This window comes from Zootoca vivipara, chromosome Z, assembly GCF_963506605.1.
Source record: "Zootoca vivipara chromosome Z, rZooViv1.1, whole genome shotgun sequence".
Lineage (NCBI taxonomy): Eukaryota > Metazoa > Chordata > Lepidosauria > Squamata > Lacertidae > Zootoca > Zootoca vivipara.
This window is the reverse complement of record NC_083294.1, coordinates 46398453-46424409: the sequence shown is the minus strand read 5'-3', so window position 1 is coordinate 46424409 and position 25957 is coordinate 46398453. Positions and strand designations below refer to the sequence as shown.

The 25957-nt window shown below is 44.8% G+C and overlaps 1 protein-coding gene across 2 annotated transcripts in view; it reads left to right on the top strand.

Moving 5' to 3' along the window:
- Positions 1-25957, top strand: part of STK26 (serine/threonine kinase 26) — a 58556-nt gene that overhangs the window by 11740 nt on the left and 20859 nt on the right. For both annotated transcript variants that reach the window (XM_035102019.2, XM_035102018.2), the window contains exons 3-7: positions 11470-11700; positions 21625-21681; positions 24197-24305; positions 24404-24561; positions 25372-25557. In XM_035102019.2, the coding sequence (XP_034957910.1) occupies positions 11470-11700; positions 21625-21681; positions 24197-24305; positions 24404-24561; positions 25372-25557 (741 nt within the window). The remainder of the gene's footprint in view (positions 1-11469; positions 11701-21624; positions 21682-24196; positions 24306-24403; positions 24562-25371; positions 25558-25957) is intronic.

Genomic DNA, 25957 nt, shown 5'->3' with positions numbered 1-25957 from the left:
TGCCCTCCCACTAGAGGTCAAAGAGAACAATTACCAGACCTTTAGAAGGCATCTCAAGGCAGCCCTGTTTAGGGAAGCTTTTAATGTTTGATGGATTTCTGTATTTTAGAATTTCTGTTTTTTTTGGAAGCCGCCCAGAGTGGCTGGGGGAACCCGGCCAGATGGGCGGGGTATAAATAATAAATTATTATTATTATTATTATTATTGAGCTTGGTGATAAGTTGCAATTCAGCAACTTCTCTTTCCAGTCTATTTCTGAAATTCTTTTGTAGTAAGACAGCTACTTTGAGATCTTGTATAGAATGTCCTGGGAGATTGAAGTGTTCTCCTACTGGTTTTTCTGTCTTCTGGTTCCTGATGTCAGATTTATGTCCATTTATCCTTTGGCGTAGGGTTTGGCCTGTTTGTCCAATATAGAGAGCTGAAGGGCACTGTTGGCATTTGATGGCATACACAATGTTAGAGGATGAGCAATTAAATAGTCCTGAGATGGTATGTTGGATGTTGTTGGGGCCAGTAATGGTGTTGTCTGGGTGTATGTGGCAGCAAAGTTGGCATCTGGGTTTATTGCAGGCTCTGGTACCAGTGTCCATGTTAAGTCTGGTGGTTGTATTATTGTGGGTGAGGAGTTGTTTAAGATTGGGTGGCTGTCTGTAGGCAATGAAAGGTCTTCCTCCCAGAGCTTGAGAAAGGGAGCTGTCATTGTCCAGGAGAGGCTGTAGATCTCTGATGATGCGTTGTACTGTTTTAGCTTGGGAGCTGTATGTGATGACTAGTGGTGTTCTGTTATTTTCTTTTTTGGGTCTGTCTTGCAGCAGGTTCTCTCTAGGTATCTGTCTGGCTCTGTTGATCTGTTGTTTAACTTCATCAGGTGGATATTTTAGTTCTAAAAAGGTTTGCTGTAGATCTCTTAGGTGAGATTCTCTGTCTGTAGAGTTGGAACAGATGCGGTTGTGCAGATCAGCGGCACAGCCATGGGCACCCGCATGGCCCCACAGTATGCCAACATCTTCACAGACAGAGAATCTCACCTAAGAGATCTACAGCAAACCTTTTTAGAACTAAAATATCCACCTGATGAAGTTAAACAACAGATCAACAGAGCCAGACAGATACCTAGAGAGAACCTGCTGCAAGACAGACCCAAAAAAGAAAATAACAGAACACCACTAGTCATCACATACAGCTCCCAAGCTAAAACAGTACAACGCATCATCAGAGATCTACAGCCTCTCCTGGACAATGACAGCTCCCTTTCTCAAGCTCTGGGAGGAAGACCTTTCATTGCCTACAGACAGCCACCCAATCTTAAACAACTCCTCACCCACAATAATACAACCACCAGACTTAACATGGACACTGGTACCAGAGCCTGCAATAAACCCAGATGCCAACTTTGCTGCCACATACACCCAGACAACACCATTACTGGCCCCAACAACATCCAACATACCATCTCAGGACTATTTAATTGCTCATCCTCTAACATTGTGTATGCCATCAAATGCCAACAGTGCCCTTCAGCTCTCTATATTGGACAAACAGGCCAAACCCTACGCCAAAGGATAAATGGACATAAATCTGACATCAGGAACCAGAAGACAGAAAAACCAGTAGGAGAACACTTCAATCTCCCAGGACATTCTATACAAGATCTCAAAGTAGCTGTCTTACTACAAAAGAATTTCAGAAATAGACTGGAAAGAGAAGTTGCTGAATTGCAACTTATCACCAAGCTCAAAACCATGGAGGGACCTGGTTTGAACAGAGATATCGGATTCTTATCTCATTATACATGATAAGCGATCTTCAGCCATCTCAACCCTTGCTTTTTCATGCAAAACCATTTGCAGTCGTTTGCGGTCATCAACAGCTATCAGTCAGTCAATCACCCATTTCCACCACCCTTCTGAGTGATCCCCCTCCCCCTCCCCACCCCTCCCCACCCCTTCTCTACATAAGTGCCTGGAAACTTCCATTTCACTGTATCTGAAGAAGTGTGCATGCACACGAAAGCTCATACCAAAATAAAAACTTAGTTGGTCTTTAAGGTGCTACTGAAGGAATTTTTTTTATTTTACTTCGATCCAGACCAACACGGCTACCTACCTGTAGAAAGATTAATTATAGTTCTAAAGATAACAAAAATAATGTGGAACATTGTATTGTAACTAGTTTAGAAAGAAATAAAACTAAGAAAAGAATTTCTAGCATACAACCAGACACTAGTGAGAGGGCTAATGCTGTAATCCTGAGAATACCTAGTTGGATGGAAAACTCTTTAAAATTATTGGGACACTTTTCAACCCAGATGTGGTCAGGGTTGCAGTACTGGTTCCAAATACAATAGAGAGCAGAGAGCCCCTGAAAATGGTTAATTGGGGGAGAAATCAATATTCATTTAAACTTTCAGACTATGTGCTTTGTTGTAATGAAGGCTAATGATTTGTTGTACGTTTTTTAAAAGTACTGTAAAGTGCTTCATGTTAATAATTATGTGCTTCTTGATATTCCTGCTCTGTTGTTATCTTGATCAAGCTTTGAACTCTGCTTTGTCAGGAGAAAAGGCACTGTTTTTCTCTTGAGTTTTAGTTTATTTAGCATTATAGCAGGGAGGATCAAACAGTGTTGACTGAAGTGGGTGTTCACAAAGCTATAGACTGGTAGAAACATTGTTCTTAATTTGCAGCCTCAGACAACCCACTCTGGAAGGCAGCTTGGTGTTCCAGTGTGACCTCTGGAGCAGCTACTCACGTTAAATTTTGATTTATGTTTCTGTGATGTTGAGTCCTGCTAACTTGTTAGACTTGAGAACACAAATTAATTTTGCATAGACTGCTCAGTGTCAGACAGATATTGCTAACAACCTTCCTGTTTTGAGGGCTGATGTAAGAGTTTATGTACATGCCAAACTTCTGCTTTTCACAGAAAACATCAGCTGTAGTTTCAAGTGCAAAATACTTTTCAGGACTATTCAGTTACTCCTTGCAAAGTTGCAAGCAAAGGCAAATTATATTATTTCTTAAACCAGTGGTTCCCAGTTGGTTGTCTGCAGACGTCAAGGGGTAACTCATGGCCTTCTGCAGCATAGAAGGGGCTCTTCCCCTTTTACAAACTGCATCTGTCACTAGAGTAGTGCCACTTGCAGTGTTGAGTTTGGCATTTGACACTGGTTAAGTGCAATAGGCTATTATTTTCTGTTAGGAGTTGGACCCATGTCTCATGGGTAGTCCAGCTTTTCTAGCAGTATTGGATCATTGTCTAGTTGCTTCACAATATTCACAAATGTATATTGCTACCAATGTGACACCTTGGTTGTTCATAGCCATGAGATACCAGCCTAGATAAATTTACAGTATTGCATTGAATTTGGGAAATGCTAAGGCTTTGGCTGGTTTACAGAACTGGTGGATACATTATTCGGTGCACTAATGCTTGCTAAATTATCTTCATGTAGATTTTGATTTCGTCATCTTTAAAAGTAATCCTGACCCAAACTAATGAAGGAAGTAAAACAGTGACATATAACATACAAAGGTCAAAGAGATTTCCTTCTTACAAGTCATACCGCTTCATGTTTCATCTCCCCGCCTGTGTGGTAATAGTTCCTTGTCTACTTTGTTTGAGGCTACCTACTGTAATTTGTGTTCCATATTTTGCATGACTGAATTCATGTCTCCAATGCAGGTATTACTGTAAGAAAAAACAAAAGGATTCTTCTACTGGGCAAGTTAAGATTTCTCAGCACATTAAGATAGAATATGGGAGTGTTACAAGCAAACAACAGAATATTGACTCATGACAGGGGTGTAAAATCTCAAACTAGAATCACCAGGTTATTGGGCAGTGTCACATCTCAAACATTCCAGTGAAGATACTGACATGACAGATATCCTTAAACTCTCTGTAAATATTTGTTTTGTTAAGGCTTCCCTGAACATGGTGGATATGATCCTTTCCCTAGCTTACAGATAACTGCTGTGTTTTTGTTGTATTGGAGATAACTATAGACCAGTTATGGGTAACCTCAATCCTGGGGCCAAATGTGGCGCTCCAGGTCCTGGGGTGCCTTCCGAGTTACACATACACCTTGGGTGGTGTTGCCAGTATGGAATGTATTTTTGAACTGTGACCTTGATGGAGGATTGAATGGGGTGTGTGTAGAAACCTCTGGCATGGCTACAATGTCACCTACCATAAAAAGGTAAGAGTCATATGTTGCAATTCTGCTTCTGACCCTGCTCACCACTGGCATCCCTGGAAAGCTGCCCACACAGGAATGTGGTCCTTGGACTCGAAAAGGTTGTAGAGTTAGAACCCTCCCCTCCAGCCCCAAAAAACCCATACCACCCAGAGACAAAACACCCTCCTCATCCCTCACCACCCCCACCCCATAACACAACCCTCCACAAACCCATCTCACACCTCATCCCTCACCCCCACCACCCCCACAATTACCAGGACCAGGAAACCCCAGAACCCCTGCCCTCTCATCGACCCTCCACTCCACCTCCCAAAAACCCACACCACCCAGAGACCCAGACCACCCCAGGGGTGGGGACCAAGGTGTGGATATACAGGGGGAAGACTCCACAACTCCCTGGGGACAGCAGAGAGGGGACTATCCTACTGTCCTCCACTGGGATATCTCCTCCTCACTGGGCCACAGCAATATGTGGCCTGGCCAGCTAGTTTATACTAAATTTGGTAGTATTATTTAAATATCTCCGCATGCTGATGGGCATAAAGCAGCTTTCAAGTAGCTAGGATTTGCTTCAAGTTGAGGGTGCAACTGACAACATTCATAAACGTTTTTTGAAAGTCTTAATATGGTTCTACAAGCATGTTGATGATTACTTAAACATAGCACTTACCATCTTGCACTTTAAAGGTTTCAAAGTGTTTCACAGACCTCCTTATTGCAAGCTGTAATAAGATCAAGTTAGGTCAGTATCATCCCCACATTACGGAAGGGGAATGGAGTGTGAGAGTTTATGGCTTCTTGAAGGCAGTTCTAGTGGGTTCATGTGTTCTCTGGAGATCTACGTTTATAGGCAATTTTCCACCTCTAGTTTTCTCCCCCCCCCCAAAAAAATTATTCATTTTATAAAAATGAAAAAATACAAAAAGAAAAAAGAAAAAACAAGAAAAAAGAATAACAACAGGAACAATACATATATCTCCTCTTATTGTCTATCTTGTTTAACATTGTTATATGGACTTCCTCGATTCCCCCCTCTGGTTACATTTTTAATTCATCTTTAGCAATTTTCATATTATAGCTTAAATCATTTTCCACAACTTACAATTTTTCATCTTCCTCTAGTTCATTAACACTTGCCTCTTCATTATCCACATTTTTATTATCAACATTTCCTCATCCTTACCAACATTTCATCAATTATTCCTAATCTATAATTAATTTCCCACCCAGCTACCTTCTATTTCTCCCCTTAGCCTAAAACTACTTCCCAAAAATATCCATAAATTTAAACATTACTTCTTTTATCCTAATATTTAAACATTTACATCTAATTCTACCCCCCCTCCTGGACTCTGAATTTCCCAGATGGTTCAGCAAGTTCCAGAAAGCAATCCAGTTTCAGTCCATCTTTACCAATCAAAAATAATAATCCATTTTTCCTTCTCACCCCACTGCTACTCTAACACAACTTAACATCCACACTTCCTTCTTTCCCTCCTGCTGCCTCCCTAATTCTCTGAATGCTACAAAATGGCAACCACTAAAGTTACCATTTTTCAATCCTTTGTCAATTTTTATTCCCCTTAAATTCTGACCCAAGTATGGATCCTGTTCTCCCTCTCTCACTGGGAGAGCAATGTTCCATACTGGATTTCGGTGCTTTTTTACATCAACTTGATCTTTTCCCAATTCTTTTTAAAGATCCTTTTGACCCAAGCTTGGGTCTTGTCCCCCCCCCCCCCCCCGGAGAGAACAATGTTCCATGCTGGATCTCGATGATTTTTTACAACAACTTGATCTTTCCCTTCCATTTCTTCTTTAAGATCATTTGCATTGTCCAACACAGTTAAATGTTCAACTTTCTTTCCTTTCTCTAAACTCCCTGGTATGTCCATTCTTTTTTCCATTTCCACACACTGCTGGTTCATCCTTTTTCAATCTGTAATGTATTCTGTTGCACCTCGCTTCTGATTTCCCATAACAATTTTAAGAGTTCCTCTTGAAAGTCAGAACAGTCAGGTGTTGTTTTGTCTGCTGGCATCTTACACGTCTCAAATTTCACGGGCACAGCCAAGGTTGCAAAACAGGAAATGGTGCAGTTTATATCTCCAAACTTCAGAAACAAGAGTTATATCCAAACTGGTTGCAAATTAGCATTATCAGTTCTTCTTCATACATTAATACTCTTATAGCCATTTATGGAAAGAGCATTTAACAATCTTATTGTTCACTGTCATATAATTTGTGTTCTCTTCACTGCTGACAGTTCACAACCTCAAAGAAGTAAACAAATTCCTTTCTTTTGTGACGTCATAATGGTGGCTCGCTGATCCCTCCAGGGTGCCGACTCCAGCGTACAAGGGGGATTTCTCCAGTCCAAAACAGATCTTTACAGGGATTTTATTTAAATCCAATCTTTGGGAATTTAAAGCTTTCTAAATATCTTTCCGGCTTCAGGAAAGTTAACTGCTTCTCAATTCTCTCAATGGGGGAGATATTCGTATTTAAATCTTCTCCCGTGGCCAATTCCTTCCATTTTTTAAACCCAATATTCAGATTACTCACGGTGTAGTCCTTAAATTTAAAGGTTGCTTTGGAAGAATTGACCACTGAATTCGCTCAGTCTTGCAGCTTCGCGCTGTCAGGGGAAGCGTCTTTATCCAATGCGCTGGGGCTTCGACTCCCTCGCTCTCAGGGGCTCAAACAGAACCTTGCCGGGGAGGGATGAGCTCGCTTTTTGCGCCCGCCGGATGACCATGCCCCCCAAAAGCTCAATTTAGGGTTCTTTAGGGGGGGTCTGCTGTGCTGGAGCGGTTTCCCCCGTCCTGACATGCCAAGGTCTGCTCTGCCGAACGGACCTTCGACTGATGGCAGCTCCGCGATCTACCGGAAGTCCACCTCTAGTTTTCTATCCTATTTAAATAACAATCTTGAAATGAGCATTTTAATCTTCCCTAGGGAACTGCCTTCTTTCAGGCCTCTCTGTGCCCCCAAAATAAATAACATAGAATAGCTTGTACTGTAAGTACAAAACAAATTTTAAAAAATCCTTCCAGTAGCACCTTAGAGACCAACTAAGTTTGTCGTAGGTATGAGCTTTTGTGTGCATGCACACTTCTTCTGAAGTCCGATGCCTTTCCCAGCTTTGGGGGGGGGGAAGAAGCGGAGAGTAAAGATCCCTTCCTCTCCACTTCTCTCCCCCCCCCCGCCTCCACAGAGCAGACATCGGACGGGGGATCGGAAAAGCGCTTCTTCGATCCCCCGTCCGATGCCTTTCCCAGCTGGGTGGGGGGGAGAAGTGGAGAGTAAAGATCCCTTCCTCTTCACTTCTCCCCCCTAGCTGCGAAAGGCTTCTCCGATCCTTTGTCACCGCCTGCCTTGTCAAGCCCCGGCAAGCAGTGCCCGCCGTGCTTCGACTCCGGGCGCTGCTTGCCGGGGCTTGCCAAGGCAGGTGGCGACAAGCCCGGGGGAACCAGCTGTAGCGCGGGAAGAAGGCAAAGGAAGATCAGCTGTCAGCTTACCGCACTGACAGCTGATCTTCCTTTGCCGCCTACATTTTCTTCCTACATTCTATGGCCCTGCTTTGCAAGACGAAGCGGCGGCCACAGAAAACCTCATCTTGCGAGTCCCTCGCGCAACACAAAACTCTTTCATCTTGCGAGTTTTTCGTTGCGCGAGGCATTTGTATTGCGAGGTACCACTGTATATATAGGATGATCTGTTTGGGTGTTTGGTGGTGTGGTTGGGTTGGTTGATTGAAGGGTAGAAAGCTGGTTGCGTTTGATGTGTAAAGCTGTTGGTCGTGGTTGGAGAAGTTTTTGTTCTTGTAATAAAAGCAGCATACTGCAAAGTACTCTTTTTCGAGGACTCTTTGTGCTGACTGCGGTCCGAGGACCAGGCAAAGGAGGTCAGAACGTCTTTATCTTTGAGAGGTGATTTTTTACAAACATCCTGATTCTCCTCTTGTAATAGTACACTTGCCTTTTTCTGGTAGCATCCAGTCCTTGGGGTGGGGTACAGCTGGGGATGAAAAGTTAGAAGTGGGAAATTTCATGAGGCTTTAGAACAGTTTTGGCGCTGAAGAAAACAATTATCAGCTGGTTTCTAAAGAGGAACAATTAGGCAAGCTGGGAATGTTGCACAACTGCTGTGGTTTGTACTGAAAAAAAGTACAAATTGGAACATGTTCCAGGTTCAGACCTAGTTTGAAGTGCACAAGTTCCCTGGGCCTTTGCAATTCTGTGCAGTGGTGCCTCTACTTACGAATTTAATCCGTTCCAAAGGCACCTTTGTAGGTCAAAAAATTCGTAAGTCGAAAAGTACCATTGGAAATGCGATTTCCCATAGGAATGCATTGGAAGTGGAAAAATTTATAAGTCGAAAAAACCCTATCTAAAACCGCCGTGGTTTCCGTTCGGATGTCGATAAATTCGTAAGCATGTGGCCATTTGCCCCATTCATAAGTCAAAAAATTCGGTTGTGGAGTCGTTTGTAAGTTGAGGACCTCGCAAGACGAATTTAATTCGTTCCGAGGGTCAATTCGTTTTACGAAAAATTCATCTTGCGAGGCACAGTTTCCCATAGGAATGCATTGAAACTTAATTAATGCGTTCCTATGGGCTCCGAGGGACTGGCGGTGGTGGCGGCATTTGCTCACCTGGCTTGGGGAAGGCAGGCAGACAGGCGGCAACAGCCCTGGAGCCTTGCCGGGCTGTTGCTGCCTGCCTGCGGGCGCTTGGCTCGGGGAAGGCAGGCAGGCAGGCGTCCAATGCCGGCTCTGTCGGGCGGGGGGGGGGGAGAAGCGGAGAATAAGGATCTGTTCCTTCACTTCTCTCCCCCCCCCCCGCCTGACAGAGCTGGCATCGGACGGGGCTTCGGAGAGGCGCAGCGCTTCTCCAAAGTCCCTTCTGATGCCGGCTGTGTGCGAGGTGTCGGGGGGGGGGGGAGAAGCGGAGGAACGGATCTGTTCCTCCGCTTCTCTCCCCCTCCCGCCCCACAGAGACCAGCGGAACACAAAGGGGAACCAGCTGTAGCGCGGGAAGAAGGCAAAGGAAGATCGACTGACAGCTTCCGCGCTGACAGCTGATCTTCCTTTGCCTTCTTTTCGCGCTACAGCTGGTTCCCCTTTTGTTGCCGCTCGCCACCTCTTTGTCTTTTTATGGCCACGCTTCGCAAGACGAAGCTGCGGTCATGGAAAACCTCGCCGTCTTGCGAGTCCCTCGCACAACGCAAAATGCTTTCATCTTGCAAGTTTTTCGTTGTGCAAGGCGAATGCCTTGTGAGGTGCCACTGTATTTGGAAAGGACTGAGTAAAGTTCCTGGGAAAGATAACCCATGGGTTGCAAAATGTTACTGCCTAACATCTGTACCATAGCCAGTGTGATGGGATAGTGCTTAGGGCAGGGGTCTGCAAAGTTTTTCAGCAGGGGGCTGGTCCACTGTCCCTCAGACCTTTGTGGAGGCGTTGGACTATATTTGGGGGGGAATGATACAAGAGTACCACAAGCCCCAGTGGCTGCTTACCGGTGTCTTGCGAGCAACAGGGGCTGGCAGCAGCGGTGGAGGGACAATGAGCAGTGCATGAAAGGGCTCCGGAGAGGGGCTGCTTAAAATGGTGGCCACTCGAGCACTGCTGCTGCTGCCACCAACAAAGCCCAGCTCCCTTCCTCCTCTAGGCAGGGCAGGGAGAAGCCAGGAGGAGAGAGGGAGGGAGGATGTGCGACCACTGCTGCTGTGTGAGGGAGAGGGAGGGAGACTGAAAGAATGCACGCATGCTGGCGATCCACGCAGTGATTCCTGGACCTGGTCCACGGGCTGGATCCAAAGGCAGTTAGGCCTGATCTGGCCCGTGGATCTTACTTTGCCTACCCATGGCTTAGAATGTTAACCTGAGGCTAGAGCAGGGGTCAGCAAACTTTTTCAGCAGGGGTCCGGTCCACTGTCCCTCAGACCTTGTGGGGGGCCGGACTATATTTGGGGGGAAAATATGAAGCAATTCCTATGCCCCACAAATAACCCAGAGATGCATTTTAAATAAAAGGACACATTCTACTCATGTAAAAACACGCTGATTCCCAGACTGTCCGCGGGCCGGATTTAGAAGGCGATTGGGCCGCATCCGGCCCCCGGGCCTTAGTTTGGGGACCCCTGGGCTAGGGGGACCTGGGTTCAAATCCCCTTACTTTGAGGGAACGGTCAGTTAGAAATGTAACACAATGTAGCCTTCAACTGTGAGCTGCTTTAAGGGGAGGAGGCATTTTTAACCATTTGCATTATTTTTCCTTCATAGCCTTGCCTATCCTCTCTCCTCCAGTAGGGAGAATATGTAGTCTAAGGACTCTAGTTCAACCTTGACATTTAATATTAATAATACTAAAGGCTGCAATTATAAGTATATTTACTAGAGATTAAATGCCAGTTTATTTAGAAGTAGTTTAGCAAGGGTTGGATGTACTGCCATTAACAAATGACCTATCAGGTCCTTGTTGTCACCATCAATGCTGTTATTAGAAATGAAAAATACAGTAAATTCATAGCCAGCTGTGGGTTGATTGGTTATTTTCATTGAAGATAACACTAATCTATTTTAACATTAATCTTAATAAAATTTATTTTTTATTCAAACTAGAAAAATAGTGAACATGAGTTACATAGCTAAATCTTACTTTTAGATTTATATCTTTTTCATTTTCTTCAAGGAGTTTAATGTAGCATTCATGGTTCTTAGCATACACTACTGCCGTAGTTCTCACTATTGGGAGCTGAGGCGCTTTCACCTCAGCCTCTCGTGGGCTGTGGCCAATACAGCTGGCCCAGCCTGCTGCTCAGCTGGGGGGCAGAAGCTGATTGAGCCCCAAGTCCTCCACCACTTGCACTCGACCGGCAAAGGACTTGGGGCTCCTTGGCCAGGCTTTGCTGGGGGCAGGAGAGCCAGCTGTGAGTTCCCCCCCCCCCGCCCCACTCACACAAGACTGGCAAGGAACCTGGGGCTTCTTGGCCAGGCACTGGAGGCAGAGGAGCTCAATTGCTGTGACAGTTTCACCAGCGATATACCACTGAGTGAAGCTGTCATCGCGGTCTCCCCCCCCCCAATACTGGTCCTGGGTGATATATTGATAATATCACCCAGTGCTAGTCAGTATATCTCTCTTCTTTATTATATTTCCCTTGATATGAATTAATATTCTCAGTCTCGGAGAGAAAGAAAGGCAGAAACCTCACTTATACGTATTTTCTTTTTGTGCCCTCCTTCCACTTCCTTCAGAATCATAGAGCAGACCCTGAGGAACTCTTCACAAAACTGGAACGTATTGGAAAAGGCTCATTTGGAGAAGTCTTCAAAGGAATTGATAATCGGACACAACAAGTGGTTGCTATAAAAATCATAGACCTGGAGGAGGCAGAAGATGAAATAGAGGACATCCAGCAAGAAATAACTGTGCTAAGCCAGTGTGACAGCCCTTACGTGACAAAGTACTATGGCTCCTATCTAAAGGTAATGCTTATGGTTGCTCCATGTCTACTGGAAAAATGCAATTCTTTTATTTGAAAACAGCAGGATTAATGTTGTGAGATGCAGACCCATGGAATGCTATCAGATTATTATTATTTTTTTAAAAAGTAAGTACCACATTTTGTGGGTGAAGGATAGAGTTTGAGTTCGGTCTGTTTGTATTGTGGTTCTGAAGCTTGCATTCAAAGGTCTTGGTGTGGTCAAAAATTGTAAAGATATTTCAACTCACACCTTCCAGTTGTTTGTCTGGCCAGTTGTCTTCTTTAGTTGTGTTTTTATTGATTTTATAATACATATAAAATCTGCCCCGACCTGGCCACAGTGATCCATGCGACGGTCACTTCCAGGCTTGACTACTGTAACTTGCTCTACAGTAACTTGCCCTTGAAACTGTCCCAGAAACTCCAGCAGGTGCAGAATGCTGCAGTGAGGCTCCTTACAGGGACCTTGCCATGGGAGCATATTCACCCAGTGCTTTACCAGCTGCACTGGCTCCTGGTGGAGTACCAGCTCAGGTTTAAGGTGCTGGTTTTAACCTTTAAAGCCCTATGCGGCCTAGGACCCTCGTACTTACGGGACCGCCTCTCCTGATATGCCCCGCAGAGGACCCTCAGGTCCACAAATAGTAACAGCTTAAGGGTCCCAGGCCCTACAGAAGCAGGACTATCCTCCAGAAGGGCCAGAGCCTTTTCAGTCATGGCACCAACCTGGTGGAATGCTCTGTCCTATGAGACTAGGGCCCTGCGGGACTTGACCTCCTTCCGCAGGGCCTGTAAGATAGAGTTATTCCGCCTGGCCTTCAATTTAGCCTGATCTGTCATCCCTTTTCCATTTGCTTTTTATGAAGAAACCCTTCTGGCTCCACACATCAAAATTTCCCCTGGTCTCCGTACTGGCCTTAGCAGGACTAATTTGCCAGTTGCCCTGGTGATGCTATATTGATGTGTATTTTACGTTGTTTTTAAGTTGTTTTTGGTTGATGTTTTATATTTGTTGTTAGCCGCCCCGAGCCCGGTTTCTAAACAGGGAAGGGCAGGGTATAAATAAATTATTATTATTAATTATATAAAGCTTGGATTAAAAACCCAAAACAAACTAGCAATACTCTCTGTTGATGGACTTTGAAACCAAATCATTTCACTCCCCTTGTTGGCATCTATCTGTCTCGGGAGACAATGGAGGAATGCACCTTCGGGGATAAAGTCAAACAGTTGGAGAGTTACAGCAGCACCTGCTGTGACTGTAGAAACCATGATGGAAGAGAAATGTTTAATTGCAGGTGGGGCAGAGGAAGAAGTCTGGTTTTGCTGCTACAGGTACACTATGTATTTTCTTCTCTCTGTGCTCCTCCCAGTGGCATTCCTCTGTACCCTCAGTAATCCACAAGTTTTCAAAAATTCCCATTGTTTGCAGAGGCGTTGCTCTCCATGAAGATACCGTGTTTCTCATATTATAAGACACGTCTTATATTTATTTTTTCCTCAAAAAAACACACCATGGCTTATTTTCAAGGGATGTCTTATTTTTTTAATTAAGTACCGTACTTTTGCAGTCTGAGGGCTTCAAGCACAGTGCGCTAAGGGTACTGCCAGGTCCCAAGGCTTCGGGCTTCACGTGCCACGGCTCCTGCCGGCTCCCGGGGCTTAGCGCTGCTTCAGTTCAGGTCCAGCCAGGTCCTGGGCTTCGCGCGCCGCGCGCTGAGGCTCTTGCCTGGTCCCAGGGCTTCGCCGCGGCTCCTGCCAGCTGTCTTGAGCTGTGGGTCCAGCCGGGTCCTGGGGGTTAGCGCGCACGCGCGCTGAGTCTCTTGCCGGGTCCCAGGGCTTCGCCGCGGCTCCTGCCAGCTGTCTTGAGCTGTGGGTCCAGCCGGGTCCTGGGGGTTAGCGCGCACGCGCGCTGAGTCCCTTGCCGGGTCCCAGGGCTTCGCCGCGGCTCCTGCCAGCTGCCGTGGCTTGAGCTGCGGGTCCAGCCAGGTCCCGGGGGTTAGCGCGCGCGCTGAGGCTCTTGACGGGTCCCAGGGCTTTGCCACGGCTCCTGCCAGTTGCCACGGCTTGAGCTACGGGTCCAGCCGGGTCCCGGGGGTTAGCGCGCGTGCGCGCTGAGCCTCTTGCCGGGTCCCAGGGCTTCACCGTGGCTTGAGCTGCGGGTCCAGCCGGGTCCCGGGGGTTAGCGCGCGCAGGCTGAGGCTCTTGCTGGGTCCCAGGGCTTCGCCGCGGCTCCTGCCAGCTGCCATGGCTTGAGCTGCGGGTCCAGCCAGGTCCCGGGGGTTAGCGCGCGCGCTGAGGCTCTTGACGGGTCCCAGGGCTTTGCCACGGCTCCTGCCAGTTGCCACGGCTTGAGCTACGGGTCTAGCCGGGTCCCGGGGGTTAGCGCGCGTGCGCGCTGAGCCTCTTGCCGGGTCCCAGGGCTTCGCCGTGGCTCCTGCCAGCTGCCGTGGCTTGAGCTGCGGGTCCAGCCGGGTCCCGGGGGTTAGCGCGCGCAGGCTGAGGCTCTTGCTGGGTCCCAGGGCTTCGCCGCGGCTCCTGCCAGCTGCCGCGGCTTGAGCTACGGGTCCAGCTGGGTCCCGGGGGTTAGCACGCGCTGAGGCTCTTGACGGGTCCCAGGGCTTTGCCGCGGCTCCTGCCAGTTGCCGCGGCTTGAGCTACGGGTCCAGCCGGGTCCCGGGGGTTAGCGCGCCGCGCGCTGAGGCTCTTCTGGGGTCCCAGGGCTTCGCACAGGGGACACCGAGGCTCCTGCTGGGTCCCGCGGCTTCGCCTCTCGCTCGGTCGGGGCTTTGCGCTGGAGCTTATTTTCGGGGTATGCCTTATTTTTCACCAACCCTTGGAAATCCTGCCATGGCTTATTTTTTGGGGATGCCTTAAAATATGAGAAACACGGTACTGTGCATGGAGCAACAGACATGGGAAGGGATAGAGAGGACTGTGAGAAGACTAACAGTTTCCCAAAGGGGTGATGTGTTATTAAAAAATATTAAGACATAGAAGTGTGGTGGGAAGCTACCTGTCCGCTGTCTTTCTTTTTAAAATAGTTTATTTAATGCTTTATTCTCTCCTATCAAATCCATTCCCTCTTCCTCTCAGTTATTTTCATGCATACTTTTTTCAGCCTGAGATGTTTATCTTTCTGTGTAACAGTTACCACTCTCCCAACCCCTTCCAACAACATACACAGACTTCTCTCCCTCTCTCCCTCCCCCACTCTCTTTCACACACAAACACACACACCACTTCTTACACAGTAGAAGCAAGCATCCTAAATAATTTTATTTCTTTTATGCAAGGAAACAAATTGTATTTTAATTCTTTACCCTATTACTGTGTGGCTTCAGGAGTCTGCTCCTTTTTATTTCATTTATTTTCTAAAATACCTACATCTCACTTTAAAGAAGACTGCTAAGAAAGATAAAGTCAAGGTTAAAGAATATTAAAATAAATTGGCATACATTAAGCTAGTAAGACACAGCACCACTGCCAGAACAGCACATTCAGAATCACACTCAGTAGTAATCCAGTAGGCCCTCTGTGAGGGATTCCCGGTTTCCCACCCCTCACTGCTTTAACAACAGAGGTTCTCCCTGTGCTTCTATACAAACGGGAGTAAACCTCCAGTGTCCAAATTGGACTTGTCTCCAGGGTACCTCAGGGCTCTGCGTTCGAAACCTATTGCCACCAGGGGGGTCTCCCTCCCATGGATCCCTACTGCTACAATTTGCCTCTCCCTTAGGCAACTATGTGGCTCTTTTGGCTTCACTAAGCAGCCCTTTGTAAAGGTAAATGTAAAGGGGCCCCTGACCATCAGGTCCAGTCGTGTCCGACTCTGTGGTTGTGGCGCTCATCTCGCTCTATAGGCCGAGGGAGCCGGCGTTTGTCCGCAGACAGCTTCCGGGTCATGTGGCCAGCATGACAAAGCTGCTTCTGGCGAACCTGAGCAGCGCACGGAAACGCCGTTTACCTTCCCCCCGGAGCGGTCCCTATTTATCTACTTGCACTTTGATGTGCTTTCGAACTGCTAGGTGGGCAGGAGCTGGGACCGAGCAACGGGAGCTCACCCCGTTGCAGGGATTCGAACCGCCGACCTTCTGATCAGCAAGCCCTAGACTTTGTGGTTTAACCCACAGAGCCACCTGGGTCCACCTGGGTTTGTATGACAGGAGAAAAAGCAAACAGTTTCCTCTTCCACAGGAAAGCTTTGTTCTTGCCTCTTAGTCACACCTCTGAAGGTACTGAGACACTGCCCGAGTCCACGAACATTTAGGCACATTTAACTTTATTATTTAACTTGAAAACATGGATTTCTCTGGTTCTTAAAAGTGCATATCTTCTTTTCATATAATACAGACTTGTTAATACATCTCCTGCATCTTGATAATAACCGTTATATCCTTTCTTCTTCCCATCCAACCAAACCTAACCCCCTGCTCCCTCTCTAACCCTCCACTCCCCACTGCCAACCCCCAACTGCCTTTCAAGGGTTGTTCCCCCTCCATTTAGAATGCCTTCTAGCTCCGCCTCCCAGGGAACACCTGTCTATCATGGGAGTGATGAACCGGAATCATCATCAGGCACTATTCCGCCACACCCTCCCTAAAGGCTTTACAAAAGAACCACATTTTCCCTGCTTGGCAGAAAGCTGGGCCTTTTGTGTGGATCTGTCTGGTGGTTGTTCTAGTGCCTAAGCTAGAAGAGAAGAAGCCATTTCATCCTAAAAGGAGAATTGGATCATTGGCATGCCAGCAGAAATGTCCTGATTAACCCACTGCACTTGGGTGTGTGCATGCCTGTGGGAAGAGGGTAATCTGTTCTGCCTTCCCTGGGCCTGCCCCCAGTTAGGATCGGACATTTCAACTAATGCAACAAATTGCATTTCCTCAATGGCCGTATTTTTAAAATAGCATATCATGTTTCCACACTAAAAAAAATTATGAAAAATCTGTTGGTGACTTTAGGGAGCTTGTGACTGGTATTCTGTGTGGTTTCACAAGTACTTATAACATGCAGAAAAGTCAAACATATGATATTGAACAGAAACATCACAGCACAATATTGCCACAAATTGCCAAGGTTCTACAGACCAGCACACCTTGGCAGGAATTACAATGGGATTTTATTTTTAACCCTAATGTCAGATGTAAAGGTAAAGGAAAAGGTACCTTCCCGCCGGAGCGGTACCTATTTATCTACTTGCACTTTGATGTGCTTTCGAACTGCTAGGTTGGCAGGAGCTGGGACCAGCAACGGGAGCTCACCCCGTCACAGGGATTCAAACCACCGACCTTCTGATCGGCAAGCCCTAGGTCAGATGACCCAAGATCAAAAGAAATAATTGGGACCATGTTCTTAAATGTGTTTCTGATTCCTTTGACTCTTTGCAGCCTGTCTTAAAGTCCAGTGAGGTTGCAAACAAAGATACCTGCTGAAAGCGGCAAGCCTTGCTTTGGGCAGAGATAAACTACACTTCAGAGTTCCCAGTTGGGAACTCTGTAGCACAGCAGATCTCAGCAGGGCTTGCTAGAAATGCCAGCCACCTAATTGGTGCTTATAGCAAGCCCCTTCAGTGGCAGACTTTCACACTGCCAGCTTCAATTCAAGTTGGTGATTTAAAGGAGGAATTGAGCACATTTAGAGTGTGCTCATTTTTCAATTTAGCCATGACTTGGAACGTTTCTGCACCTGATATTAGACATTAGGTGTGAGGAAAGTGGCCACGGTTTGTGCAAAACTGCCTGGCAGGCTAAACTCTCAGACTTGATGGACCTAATTAGATACCTTGGCTGGAGATTCCATGCCCCTGCTCTAACACGTCATAATTTTAACCAAAAAATTGTTCAGAATTCAATAATTTGGCACTGTCCTCTGTAAAGAGTGTGTTCTTGGATGCCTAGGTGAAAACTACACACATTCAGTTACAGTATATAGTAGAGACTTTATTGAGACATTATTGGAAAAGCAGTACTTATTTTGGCTCTGTAGGCATTTTGCAGATTGCCCTCAAACCATCCAAAGGTATCTGTGTGGCCCACACAGTGTAAATTGAACTGGGCTAAAATTCAGCCTTAGATGGAAATAAATTGCTGACAATGTTTTTGTTTGACGTTCTTGTGGATAAGCTATTGCCTCTTATCAGTTAATTTCCCTCATTTGAAGCCCTCAACTATGCTGATAGCTCTGAGTATCAGTAACTAATAGTTGAAATGTTTGATTAAGACCAGTTATATTTGTTCTAAAATCTATATTCTGCCTGTGTATGAACGAGATGAACAAATGTTGATTTAGTAGTATGTATTATTGTTTTTTATTGTGCTAATAGCTGCCCATTTTTTTGTAAATATCACATGGTTATGTTGGTAATACTGATTATGTAATTCATGTCAAATCTGAACAGAATTAATACGACAATTTGTTTATGGTCTTTATTATTAAAAATAGACCTCGAATAATACTTAAAAAATCAGACCAGGATTATTCCTTCTCTCTCTCTCTCTCTCTCTCTCCCTCCCTCCACGTGCACATAGGCACACATACATATAAAGTGTTTTTTGAGGGTTATGTGTGCAGTATATATCTTTCACTCTTAAAATGCCAGTTAATAAAATAGTCTCAACAATTCCAACAATTCCAATTGTAAACCCACTTATTAGAAGGTAAATCCAAGTGAGCTCTGTGGAACTTGTTTCAGGTAGGTAGCTGTGTTGGTCTGAGGTAGTCGAAACAAAATAAAAAAATTCCTTCCAGCAGCACCTTAGGGACCAACTAAGTTTGTCATTGGTATGAGCTTTCGTGTGCATGCACACTTCTTCAGATACAGTCATACCTCGGTTTAAGTACGCTTCGGTTTGAGTACTTTCAGTTTAAATACTCCGCGGACCCGTCTGGAACGAATTAATCCATCATGCAAGCTTTTCAGATGCACAATTTTTTTTCTCAGGATGGATGATCGGGTGGTGCAAAGGGAAAATGGAATAGTACAGTGGTGCCTCGCTTAACGAATGCCCTGCTTAACGAAATTTCCGCTTAACGAAAGGTTTTTTTCTAGTGGAGGTTGCCTTGCTAGACGAATTCATTTTACGAAAAATTCATCTAGCGAATCGCAGTTTCCCATAGGAATGAATGCATTGAAATTCAATTAATACGTTCCTATGGGCAAAAAAAAAATTCAATGCATTCCTATGGGATTCGCTAGACAAATTTTTCATTATAAGAAAAGACCTGTGGAACGAATTAAATTCATCTAGCGAGGCACCACTGTAGCTCTAACTCTGTTTTTATTGCCTCTTATGCTAAAATTATTCATGCTATCCACTCTTATGCTAAAATTATTACTGTACAGTTGTACCTTGGCTCCTGAATGCCGCAAATCTGGAAGTGATTGTTCCGGTTTGCAAACGTTCTTCCGCAGCTTCTGATTAGCTGCAGGAGCTTCTCACAACTTACATAGGGGTTTCACGGATAGCGCATAAAGCCAAAATAATATTTAGTCAAAACACATTGGGTGCAATGCCTGGTGTGGCTGCTGAAGTTTTTTCTCCCAGATGCCCACCCTCTTTCTGCTCCCCCTTTTTACATTTTTAAAAGCTGAATGCACACAAGTTAAATGTGCATATATTTGTGGTCTGTTGTGTTATAAAATTAGAAAAATAACAGCCAATTTGTAAAAGCAATTACAAATAAAATATAATAAAGTCAACAATTAAAAGACAAAACAAAAAGCAGGGTGTTTTTTTTTTGGTCATGCCCTTATATCGTAAACCAGCACTTTCAACAAAACCCAGAAGCAAATAGGAAGAGTGTCGACCTTACAGAATAGTGAGCACGAAACAAAAATATGGCTACCATATTTTGGATCACAGACAGTGCATTACAGTAATCCATAATGAAATTAACCAAAACTTAGATGACTGGGGCAGGTTCCACCTTCTGTGGCAAAGGCTACAGTAGGTCTATCAGCCAAATGATGCCACCACTCTGAGCATTGGAGGAATGCAATGGGATCAAGAATAACATTTAGTATTTCCCCTCTGTGCTTCTTTGCCTTGTGATATGATCTTAAGTCATAGAGAGCATTGCTTCAACAAAGTTCTAGCCTAATTAAACCAGCAACAGCTTCATCTCTTGTCACCATGCTGGGCATTGCATTTCTAAAGTAATCTGCAAATAAGGGTTTACTGTCAGGTCCTTACTCAAACTTAAAAGACAAAATACTGTTTAAAGCAAAAAACCTTATTTTAACAACAGTTACTGGTTCAGTAATCGTAACACTATTTTCACAAAGGTCCTGCATTAGCAAATACGAAGAGCCATTGAATCATAATATTCTACTAACTTCATATAGCACCTTTCTTTAGTTACTGTGTGGGCTGCCACACTGTGGTCTTTATAATTGATCCTTCTATCCAACAGTTCCTTGAAATGATTTTTATAGGTACTGTTCGCTTTCCCAGAATATTGGAACAATGCCTTTGTTGAAACCATTGCTAACATGACAGTGAACTTGATCACTTGCTAAAATGGATGATTCTGTTAAAGCAGCTAAAGCTATGAATGATTTACCGTAAATACTTAGTTTCCTGGAAAATTTATTGGTGCTTTTAGCCAGCAAAATAGTTATTCATTTTATAGGTTTATAAGCCAGCTTTTAAAAGGAAATTTCCCAGGGAAAAGTGATAATAAAAATCAAGTAAACTGCATATCATTGTTAAGATTAGAAAATAGGCAATAAGAACAATAATATGCTGAAGAAGCAATATATTAGTTTCAATTGCCAGTAAATTTAGCAAAAAAATTAAACCGAGCTGTGAGAGCAACACAAAAATCCTCATCTAACCTCTTAATTGAAAGTAGCATTTCAAGGCCCACCTAAAAGGAAGGAAGGATGGATGGAAGGGAGGGAGGGAGGGAGGGGCCAAATATATCGACTGAATTTCATAACCTTGGGACCACTTCCAAGATGCCTTATTTCTTTTCCCCACCAACTTCATTCACTAATTGTCCTGTACAAAGAAAATTGATTGGCTGGAGTAGCTTTCACTCTCCTGAGTACAGTAGATGAAATCTACTTACATATAAGTTATGGCTGTCTTAGATACAGAGTGTAAGGGAATATGGACTTGTTATTATGCCTATTTGTTGAGGTTCAGTTTTGGATTCCCTCCTAGGAGTAAAAAGAGTTTTCCTAGGACAGGGCACATCATGAGAGTCATGCAACACAGAAGATGATCAGGGTGTGTCAAGAAAAACTGTTGCTGTGCTTCTTAAGTAGATTGCCAGTTACATTACGTTGGCAATAGAAATTCATGTACAGTATTCAGATTCAGGAGGATGAAGTATGATAAAGTGCTAGAGTCAGTTATCACCCATGTCACCTCAGGCAAATCTTTGAAACAATGCCAAGCTTGGAGGAGTGATCCTAATAGTCTGGATGTGTGAATCTTCCCTTTAGGTTACCAACCAATAGCTCTTAGGAAGGAAACTATTCAAGCAAAGAAAGTTCCATTTATGTTGGGATTGTAGTTTTTCCCCCCTCTTTCAGCCGAGAGTCTGAAGCAATGTTTCTTTCTCCCTCCGCCTAACCATCCTGCTCAGTGCTCTTCTGTCCACAAAGTACATTTCACCTCAATGTCTTTTCCAGCTTTCCTTCCCCCCCCCCCGGTTAGGGTGCTTCACAGTGAACATGTCGTAAGCCACTCTGGGAGACCCATTGAAGGATGGAGAGTGAGTACCAAATATTCTAGACAAAGGTGAGCCGCAGGAGACAGCACAGTGGTTGCTTGCATCTCTGTCTCTTCCCTCCCCAACTGGCAGCTCCAAAGAGTGTGTGGAGGGTGCCTTGCTTACCTGTGGAATTTATGATGAATTGAGCTGACCCACTGATCTCTTTTGAAAAGCCTAATACTTTATCTGCATTCCTTTTTAGGGCACAAAGTTATGGATAATCATGGAATACTTAGGTGGGGGATCAGCATTGGATCTGGTAAGCGTCTTCTAATGGTTTGTGGCTTTTTCATTTTCTAGTTAGCTTATACATTCTTACTTATTACTGAAATTTGTATTCCACTTTTCCATGTAAAAGTGCTCAAAAGTAGATCATTTCAAAGCAACAAAAATGCAACTCAGTACATCATTACAATAACAATCAAATATGGGCAAAGCGATTCAAAGTATAATAACAATCCAGTGATCTAGTAATAACATTCTTATTATTCAGAGTGTGACTTCTTTCTTTTTATAATTTATGAGTTGATAGTTTTTGAAGCTTTTTCAGTGAACATACTTTTTAAAGAAGTTTAAATATCCATGTCAAGGAATAGGATGTAGGTTTCAAGTGTTATTTATGACAGAAGTCATCATTAAATTTAATTCACAGTTCTAAAATCTCAACACTGAAGCCAGATATCCGTAATATGCTAATGTTCAGAGCATTAGGTAAGTTTTCTGTAGATCATTCCCTTCTCCAAGAGGGGGACATATCATTTTGTAACTGCTTTGTGTAAATTGCCAGTTGCACTGATAGTAGTCTTCGACTTCAACATAGTAGTAGTAGTAGTAGTAGTAGTAGTAGGACTCTTGTCAGCTAGGCAATGGTTTCTTCTACTTGCAGTTGGTGTACTGAAGCTCAGAGGATTTTGACTGAAACTACTAAGTGACTCAGTGTCTGGGCATGGTCTGGGATTTCCTGATCCAACTCAAACATGTTTTTCTGCTGAGAGAAGCTGGCTGTCTTGTGGCACAATGCTTCTCTTGATTCAATGACTACAGTGTTCTTTTATATCTAGTTGTAGATGAGCTTGAGTGCAGGTTGTCTACCTTGTGTCTTAAAAAACAATATATTAGCAAAAAGTGTACCACACCTTCTACTTTTCAGTATGAGGATGCTTTGTTGCCGTCAAAACAGTGTCATTAATAAACTGAAAGGTGAGATGCTTTACCAGTTTTGAATACACAGAAATGTTTTCCTTGGAAGCAGATCCCAGGAGTGTGCTATGGAAGCAAAAGCATGGTTAATATTCAATGTTGAAACCGACCTGGTTTTTCCCTTTTTGGCAGTTTAAATTTAAGTCATGAAAGGGCCCATTACTTATGACAAACACAGTGTTCATGACGGATGCAGCCTAGGAGGGACTAAAAAAGCGCTTTGGGTGGTGATGTGTGGTTTTCCCCTATCCTCCAGTCCAGCTCCACCACAGCCCTATATAAGAGACCCACCCTTTTCCTGTAAGATAATGCTGCTCAGTGTTTATGCTTATGAGATCCTGAAATATTAGCAACATGACATTTTTGCAAGCTCTGTACAAACTGTGCCTTAATCCAACTAGAATTTCAACAAATTAGAATTACGAGTGGTCTCTGCACATAAGTAGTACTCCGTTCAACCCTAACGGCCACCTTCTGATTTTCTCAGCTGGAATTTGGAAAGACAAGGAAAGCCTTGCTGCTCACTGAGTTTTGGGGCAGTTGTCCGCTGGGGACAAGGAAAAGATTTTTGAGGGCTGTGGTTCATATACACACAAATTCAAGTTTATGAATAACACAGTGTCTGTTGTGGAACATTTGTGTTTGAACCTTTTCCTGCAAATCTTTAAAAAAAGAAAAATGACATCCTATATAATAAAGTGCAAGTGTCTCTGCGTCCAGTATTCCCTGTGTCCCTGGGTTTGCGCTACTGCGCATGTGCCCCACGGACACAGGGATCAGACGCAGAGACTTGGAACGCACACTCTCTTGCGCGCTCACCCCCACCCCTCTACCTACCGTTTCCCTGCGGTCGCCAACTGCCGCTCCCGGCCGGACTGAGTGTTGGCGGCGGGGGGGGGGGAAGCAGCCCCCGCACTGCCGCACTTCGGCTCCGTCTCCCAGAGCCGAAGTGCAGCGGTGCGGGGGCTTTTCGCTTTCACACCGCCAGACTTCGGCTCCAGGGGACGCAGCCAAAGCGCGGCAGTGCGAAAGCCCCCGCACAGCCGCAGGCTTTTTGCCGCCTGCCTTCCCCTTGGCTTGGGGAAGGCAGGCGGCGAAATGCCGCTGCACCGCCGCACTTCGGCTCTGTCGGGCCTCAGATCGGTTCTCCGCTTCTCCCTCCCCCCGCCCGACAGAGCCGGCAACCCGGGCATCTGTGCTTTCTGTCGGCGGTGGGGGGGAGAGGAACGAACGGAGAGAAAGGGCTGCTTTCTCTCTGTTCGTTCCTCTCCCCTCACCGCAGACAGAAAGGACAGATCCCGGGATGTCTCCTTCCTGTTGGTGGCTGGGGGAGAGGAACGAAGGAAGAGAAAGCAGCCCTTTCTCCTCCTTCCTTCCTCTCCCCCAGCCGCCGACAGGAAGAACAGGTCCCGGGGTTCAGAGAAGCGCTGCACAAGCGCTTCTCCGAACCCCGGGATGTTCTAGCGCCCGTTTACTTAACAGGCTGAATTACATTAGTTTCAAATAACTATTAACAAACAGTGGATGCCAGGGTTTATGCTTTATTTGAATTATGCTTTGTTTCCTTCCCAAAGCTCCGTGCTGGCCCATTCGATGAGTTCCAGATTGCTACGATGCTCAAGGAAATACTGAAAGGGCTTGACTATCTACATTCAGAGAAGAAAATTCACAGAGATATAAAGGGTGTGTATAAATTTAAATAAATGGGGAGCCCATATCCCTTCAAGCAATAAATATTTCTGCTTTTTAATTAGTTTTTTCTGCTTTCTCCTTCTTTCAAGCTGCCAACGTGTTATTGTCAGAGCAAGGAGATGTGAAGCTTGCAGATTTTGGAGTTGCAGGGCAACTGACTGATACACAGATTAAAAGGAACACCTTTGTAGGCACACCATTTTGGATGGCACCAGAAGTGATTCAGCAATCAGCCTATGATTCAAAAGTAAGTTCTTTGAAATTGGTTTGTGCTGGAAGTGATGTGTTCATTTTGTGCAAGACATTTGGAGATTTTCAGAACTACAGTCTTGCCACAGAATGTGTGGTATGCCTCCAAATGTGTAATTCTTACAGCTATGGGACAGCTTGAGAATGTGTATTAAAGATCAAATAACTAGTTTCTAGCACTAGTGATTATAGCCCAGAATTCTGTGGAGTGTACAAACCAGGAGGGGCCTTCGGGCCTTCATGAGCTTCCAAGCACTAAAGGAGCATTAGTACTTATTTCCACTGACTTTTGTCCTCCTGTGTTCATTGAGCTTCAGTCTTCTCCTGATTATGCTCAGAACTCTACTAAGCTCTCCTTCAAAAGCTTAAGCAAATCTGTTACCAGAAGGATGATATGTACTAAGGGTTCTCAGGTTGCAGAGCAACAAGACACTCCTCTTCTTTCACTGCAACTTCCTGAGTTTTCTGGGCTTCCTGTTAAGCTCTTTTCAACACAGCACAATCACACCCAACTGTTCTTTCCCCTCCTTCCTGAGTGAGGACTTCCACAACTTGTCGTCAGCTTGACCCTCAAACGATACAAAAAGCTGAACAATTTGCATTGCTCTTGAAGGAATATACTTGCTCCATGTAGATAAACATTTATCCAATGTTGCTGTCATATCTTGGAGCACAAGGACCCTGCTTGTGTGTGCATGTGTGTTTTGCATCAGTTCAGTTCAGTTGGGGAACCAAAGTTTCTGCTACCTGTTCAAGATAGCTAGTGCTGTACAAATATGATACTATTATATTTCCTCTTTTTCTGCAGGCTGACATTTGGTCATTGGGAATCACAGCTATTGAACTGGCCAAAGGAGAGCCTCCGAACTCAGACATGCATCCAATGAGAGTTCTCTTTCTCATTCCCAAAAACAACCCTCCAACCCTAATAGGGGACTTCAGCAAACCCTTTAAAGAGTTTATTGATGCATGTCTGAATAAGGACCCGACATTTGTAAGTGTTAATGTTTCACTACTTCAATATTAGGAAACTGGGATGCTTGCAGTGTTGTTTGTTATGCAAAAGAAAAGGCAGAGAAAAGTGCTTTTTTAAAAAAAATGTTTAAACTTTTCAGCATACAGTACAATGAAAAACAAATTAATCTAAATAAACATAAAAAAGGAAACAACAAAGGAAAAGGGGAGGGGTAACAAAGCCCTCTATCAGAGGTTGATCTTAACCCTTGTCTCACGGAAAAGGGAGGGTGCACCCTCTCAGCTCTCACCTGGGAGCTTCCTTTTCTTCTCCCAGACTCCTACCCTGGGAGATCTTACCTTGCCTGCCTCTCATACAGGGTCTTTCACTTTCCATCCATCACCTTCCTATGTGTACCCTCACTAACCTAGAGTAAAGG